Source organism: Anopheles marshallii, chromosome 2 (genome assembly GCF_943734725.1).
Source record: "Anopheles marshallii chromosome 2, idAnoMarsDA_429_01, whole genome shotgun sequence".
NCBI lineage: Eukaryota > Metazoa > Arthropoda > Insecta > Diptera > Culicidae > Anopheles > Anopheles marshallii.
Genome location: NC_071326.1, coordinates 54,755,938 through 54,763,474, shown reverse-complemented (window position 1 = coordinate 54,763,474; position 7,537 = coordinate 54,755,938). Strand labels below are relative to the sequence as shown.

The following is a 7,537-nucleotide window of genomic DNA, read 5'->3' as shown; positions in this document are numbered from 1 at the left end:
CGCATTCGTGTACGGAAATGGACGTACAACTAGTGCACTCCGGATTTTCGGGACCAACTAATGTATAGTTAAGACCGCCACCATAAACTCTATTTGTAAAACAATAGGAACAAATCAGAGACACCATTTATCGAGACATCCGGGAGTATTTTTTGCTTTTCTAGCTTGTTTTGACATGGAAAGTTAACAAGAAAATGTCACAGATGCACTATGGTTACTGATTAGGTCAAGTTTCACCAATTTATAAAAAAATAAAATCCGGTAAGCAAAATTTATTTATCTTCGGTGTTAGTAATATTAAGCTCCTTTCAAACCACTAGACCACATTTACAATAGAGAAATAGTTTAGTAGTCATTTATTTCATTTTTAATCGCAGCGTCAGTATGGTGTCACTGCACCGTCGTCTGCGATTTTGTCGTCCGTGGATTCGCAACCCATGTCACTGCTCATGCGAATTTCAACCGGATTTGACGTTCAAGCGTAAAAAAACCGTTCAATGGTTTTGAACAAAGTGGGTATAGTAAGCAGGTGGGCTTATTCCGAACGATTTGATATTTACACATGTCTCTACAAAGTTAGCGATTGTCGCAATTGCGACTGCCGTCGTGTAGAGACAGTCTTAAGGTAGCCGGACTCGCTAGCTACAAGTAGCCAGCTACATTTGACAGCCAGCGATTTTCCTTTGTTCTTCAACGGGGTTCATTGACGTAGGTGCAGCTACAAGTAGCTAACGTTTTCGGGTCTTCTGCGGTCGCTGCCGCTGTGGCTGTCAATCGTCGGTCAAGCGACATGTCGGTGTGTTTATGTCGTGAAAGTTGATGGATTCGATGACATCTTCAATAATAATGAATTGGATGGTAAACTGTAGTGTGGCCTTGAAATACTGTGTTTAAGAAATAACATACATTCAATAATACTCGCCGTGATGCTCCTGTTAAATCATAACAATTGGAAAAACATAACACTGTTTGGTTTCAAAACGCCGGTTTTAACGGCGGTAATTCAAATTCGCGAATTATCTTCTCACCGAGCATGTATCAACTCGTTAACCCGACTAGTATAACCTTTGCGGTCGCTGAGCTGTCAGCAGCGTCGCTGGCTCGTATCCCGCATATATCTGGGATACAAGCCTGCGACGAGAGAACAATGGAACGTCAAATGTAGCTGGCTACTTGTAGCTAGCGAGTCCGGCTACCTTTAAAGGCTAGTTAAAAGATCGCGGAGCTTCAAGGCTGGTTATCAACTGCAAATGACCTATTTAAGAACGATCTTTTGGCTGGTTAAGGAAATCTGGCTACTTCGGAAGGAAGTCAATTCCTTTTCGGATACCTTTGCCTGATTTTAGCGGTCCGCTAAAATAGCGCGTCTTGGGAACTGCATCTAGTTCCAGTTTTATTCGTTAATATTTTTTATAATGGTTTCATAAGTTCAGTTATGACGCCAGGTAAAATCGAAGCTTTACACTATTTAACACATGGAATGCACTTCCAAACAAAATGTATGACCTACGCGGGTAGGTGGCTATTCAAGTATGGAACTGTTCCAATGAAATAAGAAACATATGGCAAAGAAATTTTAAAATTCCGTTTTTCTTTTGACAAATCGTGACGCAACTGTACTCACAATTTAAAGCAATCAGACTCGTGCAAAATCTCGAACAAAATGTATGATGTACGATACACCTTTCCGGGTAAAAGGACTATTACATTGGGTGGGTTTGGAAGGAAATTCCTTTCAAACCGTTCTTCACAGATTTCACCTCAGTAAGAAATGAAATTGGTCTTGAGGAATGTAAAATTTTTCACCGATGGGAATTATCTGTCGCTAATCAGTTTTATTCGCAATGCCACATAAGAATAGTCACACTAATTTTATTTTGAACAAATATGCGCAAATAACTCTGAAATCTAAAATTATGTAAATATAAGAAAGTTCCATGACTAAATGTTTTTAGTCATTTTTGAAATTATCAACCTGAATTTAACAGTTTTTGTATGACATTTTTTATGATCTTAAAACTAAAAATAATTATAACTAGAGCTGCCGCTTACCGACCACAGAAGTAAGCAACAAAACACAGGCCTGTGATTACACTAGACGACGGAAAATTAGTGTCAAATAGAAGAAAAGACAGAAAATAATCAGCCGAAAGTCCCTCTTGTAATACAGGTTTAAGTGGTTATGGAAGCAAGGGTGTAGGTTAAAGTTTTCATCTGCGTAGTGAGCCCGTTGTGTAGCCGTTTCAATGAAATTGAAATTGTACCAATTGTGTACACCTTGAGAATTTCACTTTCGTGTCAGCTGGTGGTGTCAAAATAGATTTGGTGTCGTTTATAGTATGCGATATCATTCTCATCTGGTTAATATTTTCATGTGTAATTCTTGGGTAGCTGATATTTATTTGCATGTTTCTTATGTTATTCGAATGTTAATCTCATTAATAATTAAAATTGTAGCGGTGGCATTCTTTTCCTACGTTCCATACATCTTTCTAATCTTTTACAATTCACTGAATGTCAATTTCATATTTCCGAGAATGCACAGATATCCCATTGTTGTCAAAGCGAAGATGAAACATCGAAACTGAAAACCCGCCGAACTCGATGCTTCTGGCATCGTTGTGCGGACATTTTTGCATAAGGAGGTGGTTTTTTGTGAAGTTCTGGGGAAACGCATGTTTTACGAATCACGTCGTAAATTGAATCAAACGATAGCTAAAAGCGTCGTCTTTCTACTAGTGTTAAACTAACAATAATCGTGTGCGAGCCCAATTGTCCACGCAGCGAGAAAAACTTACCCTTTTTGCTTGCAAGGAGACTGTCGCGATTCGCCATTTTGAAGTGAGGTATTCATCGTTGTTGAGGCGCATATTTTACCGTGAAAAAAAAATCACGATACCCAACGTTTATCAGTGAGCACTGAGATATTACTTACGAAAGCTATAATTTGAAGCAAATATAACCTACAGTGCTTTTACTGGAGTGTAAGAATTCGGGCACAGTGCATGATGGCACAGCAGACCAAGCCGGTTAATTTTTTGTTGCAGGATCCAAAGCCAGGTATGTTTCACAAATGTTATCCGTATCAGTATTTTCACTCACCGCATCAATATTTTCAAAAGTATCCAGTTTACCTATTAAATGTTGTCAAGGCATTCAAGGCAAAATGGTTTCCTATCCTGTAACATTCCTCTATACACGCCCGAAAAGCAGCAAGGTGTATGCGATAAAAACCTACAAAAAGTTTTTTTTTTCAATTTTCAACACAATGTCCTTGAACTTCTGCCGCGTTAATCGAGAGTTTACAACAATTAAGAAAGCATTGCGTGAGAAAACAATCGACTTTATCATAAACAAAGCTGTGAGAAACTTTTTTATCGATTTATCTTTAGTGATAAATTCATAGCATAAGTAGAGAATATCGAAATCGATGTATTAAACATTATGCTAGTTCATGCAGAATACTGGATTTTGAATGCAAATTGTAATGCATTGCAATAATTGACTATAAATTCGATTCAATTAGTTTCATACTAATAAACTGCCCTGTCTCCTCATCTCATGATCTAATGACGAATGCTGTCGATGCTTGTTGAGAGTCGATAAAAAAAATCTCAATAGTTTTATAGTTTGATCAATAAAGAGATTTATAATTTCCTAAACTGTGTAAGAATTATTTATCTTCATCCATCATGTTTGTTTCTATTGACAGATTATCATAGCTATACAAAATTCGCCTAAAGACATAAATGTTCAACAAAAAAATACAAAAATGCAATTCCACAAGTTTATCAATTTATTTTTTTCTGATCATTTTTTCGAGAACACGATGGACGATTGAAAAACGTAAAATGTGAGCACATTGGTTGTTTATTAGAGCTAATTAAGCAAAGAGAGGATTGACTGCATGTTCGTGTTCAGATATATTTATTCATTTACTTTTTGACTACACTCTATTTTTCTTTAACTTTGCAGCCTTAGTTTTTTTTTTCTATCAAGGCATATATTTATTTGAATTGGAGTATTTACATGTAACTGATATACAATTACTCATTTTCTTATTTCCTTGTCATAGGTCAAACGCAAATTTTTCATGTATTAAACACATCAACAGGTGCGCGAACACCATTACCTGCCGGAGTGACCACGATGAAAACCATCGTTGCAAAGGATATAAACATCACCGGTATGGCAAACAATGTACAGGATGTAGTGGGAATCACTTCGGAAAATGTCGGAATTGTAGGAACAGCCAGCACTGTCAATACTGCGACAGTTGTTGGTGCCCAGGTAAGCGTTAATAATATATGTTTATAACAGTATATTTATTATTTGTCACGAGTTTGATTATGTCTCGTGTGTTGTTTAAATTAGGCTAATTATTTAGTTGACATAGATTCTTTCGCAAAAAGTACTGTTTTTTTTTTAAAATAAACTAATGTAACTAACTTTAAGAGACTAGAGCAAATAATTGCTTAATGCTTCACTATACAAATACCATATATCTATAAGTCTTTCTCGAACGTGAACCGCAATTTGCCGATTATGAGTAAAGCTTCAAGCACAGCATAAGTGTTTTCCCAAAGATTTTCATATTACTTGTCTATTACATTTATTACTTCACTAGGTTATGGAAATAAGCGGTCTACTCCACAACTATACAAACACTAGCAAGGAATGTGTTTCGATCTGTATTGTTATTTTAAAATTAACTCAATAAATTTGCATGTTATATTTAACTGATTCGAAATTACGAAATCGTATACGCTTTGATGGACCATCTTGTCTAAAAAAAACATCATTGTTTGTTCTATAAAATATTGCATTAGTTATAAAATATTGCGTTAGTTAATACATATAAACCAAACACGGATAACTGGTAAATTGGATAATGGGATAAATCTTAAATGAACACCCAAAAGTGATTTGTTTAGAACTTCCCAATTAAATAAAATAGTATTGAAATGCAATAGAAGAGTTAACAATACATTCATGATAAAATACAAAAAAATACAGTATAGCATTAAAAGGGATCCCATTTCTTTGTGTGATACAATAAATTCCATAAAACATAATTTCAACATTATCAATACGGCCTGATTGTGTTCTTTAAGCATACATAATAAATAAACAAAAGTAAATTATGGGTAATAGCAATTATACGTCTCGTGTACACCTGAATGTTAAAGTAATTTATCTAACAAAATAGGCACATTTTTTATTACAACTTTATAAGTTTGTTTATTATTAAGCGTAATATATGTATTTTTTAGTTTTCTATCAAAATGTTTAAACTTAAACGGAAGTCGTTATAGGGCTTATTGCCTAAGATGTAATTGATCGTTTTCGGGAATCGTTATCTAGAACAGGCATAATTGTACAAGCTTCTACTAAGTACATTGACACGTTGAAGGATCTTACCATTACATTGTTTTGTTTCTTACGTAAAGAACCGCTACTGAATTAAGATAGTTACAGTTAATATTCGGGTTACATTTTCTTAACTTTCTGTAAAACATATTGCAGTCTTTAAAAATCAGTAACTTTGATTTAAATTTAATTAATTTCATTTCAATTTGACATAAAATTAGCACATCAATACAAACTTCCTATTCACCTCGATTGTTTCCAGAGTTTTACAATGCCTGTGGTGCGCAAACTTTCTCCCGGACAAAAAATAATTCCTATTGCCAAGCACAGTAAGATACTTTTCTTTACATAGTGTTACAAAACACTGATTGTTGTTCCTCTATCTCTGAACAGAACTATTTCTTCCCACATCGGCATCTAACAAAAACGTGAATGGAAAAGTTGTTATTTCGCCAAAATTGGTAAGCATTCTTTTTATCGTGTTTTTTTTTTGCGCGCAAACAAAAAAGCGGTTTAAATGTGGGCTACCAATATGGTATTTTTTCAATAATGTACCATGTAACGTTTTATCTTTCTAGTATAAGGTTATCTCGACGACTTCATCGCATTCCGTCAGTAGAAATTTAACCTTTTCTTCTCCAGCCAGCAACTCTGCTGTAACGGCAGTTTCAGCGAATAACGTAACTTTTGCTAAAACGTTAGGTATCGCCACCACTAATGCAATTCCATCTACTTCGGTAATGACGAAACCACCAACACTTAACAATGGTCGGTATAGCAGCAAAACGTCATCAGTTATAAACAATTCGTCAAATACAATCAGTGAAATAATATCTGTTGGGAATAAAGGCATCAGCAACGGAACTGTTACCAAAAGTTACAATGAAAGCGGCAGTGATGGTGCATCCTTCCCTCAGCAGGTTTCTTGTGCTTCTGGTATGCCTGTGGTGGTAAATACCTTACAATCGAATCACAACAATAAAGAGCATTCTCAGCAGCAATTGCATTCATACAGCAAAAAAACTTCCCCGAGTCAGATACATACGCCTGCGTCTCGTCGCCAGAAAACAGATAAAGCAGGTCGTGGTCTGCGTCACTTTTCAATGAAGGTATGTGAGAAGGTGAAAGCTAAAGGCACTACGACTTACAATGAGGTAGCCAATGAATTGGTCGCAGAGGAAACTCAAAACCATCATCCTGGTGTGGATCCAGCAACTTATGATCAGAAAAATATTAGACGGCGCGTATACGATGCTCTGAACGTGTTAATGGCCATGAAAATCATTTCTAAGGAAAAAAAGGAAATCCGTTGGCACGGCCTACCAACTAGCAACACACTGCATGAATGCGAGGAGTTAGAAAAGGAAAATGAAGAAGTCCGTCGCAGGATTGAACTAAAACAGCAACAACTCCTTGATCTGGTACAGCAACATGTTGCGTTGAAGTCATTAATCGCACGGAATAAATCAAACGAGGAACGTGGTTTGGTGCCCAATCCCAGTTCTGCCGTGCAGTTGCCATTCATTATTGTAAATACCGACCGAAAAAACAACATTAATTGCAACATTTCGAACGACAAGTAAGTTGCAATCGAGCGCGGTTGTTGGTCGAATGGTGAAATATAAAATAATTTATGATAGAGGTGGAATATATGAATACATTTGTTAATTTCTTCTTATAGATCGGAATATTCTTTCAAATTCGAAGACTCTTTCGAGATTCACGATGATGTGCAAATTTTAAAACGTATTGGATTATCATTAGGTATATCAACTCATGAGTGTGTAAATTATCAATAGTAGAAACTTACGGTCATCTATTTTTTTTAGGTTTGGAAAAGGGACAGTACTCGGAAGCAGATCTCAAAAAAATAAAATCGATGGTTCCAAAATCTGTAGAGAAGTATATTGACGGTATGTTGCTGTGAAATATTGAAATGGGAAATAATTTATCGCAGAATTACTTATTCAAACTTTTTTCTATTTTTACTGTAGCGTATGGTCTCGGGTTCGAGCACGACGATATGGATGACTGGGAAATGAGCTCATTGTACAACGGTGCAGACAATGATGACAGCTTATCAACTCAGGACATGCTCGGTTTCAATGATACTACGAACGACATGCTCGATGATGACATGAAATTCGAAGATGACGAGGATGACTAA

At 36.0% G+C, this 7,537-nt stretch overlaps 1 protein-coding gene across 1 annotated transcript; it reads left to right on the top strand.

Annotated features, from left to right (window-relative positions):
* Positions 1 to 3,005: 3,005 nt before the first annotated feature.
* Positions 3,006 to 7,537, top strand: LOC128719941 (transcription factor Dp). The gene is made up of 8 exons (XM_053813583.1): positions 3,006 to 3,060; positions 4,076 to 4,290; positions 5,633 to 5,699; positions 5,764 to 5,831; positions 5,949 to 6,949; positions 7,052 to 7,134; positions 7,200 to 7,283; positions 7,365 to 7,537. Exons 1-8 carry the CDS (start codon positions 3,006 to 3,008, stop codon positions 7,535 to 7,537), a joined length of 1,746 nt encoding a protein of 581 aa, XP_053669558.1.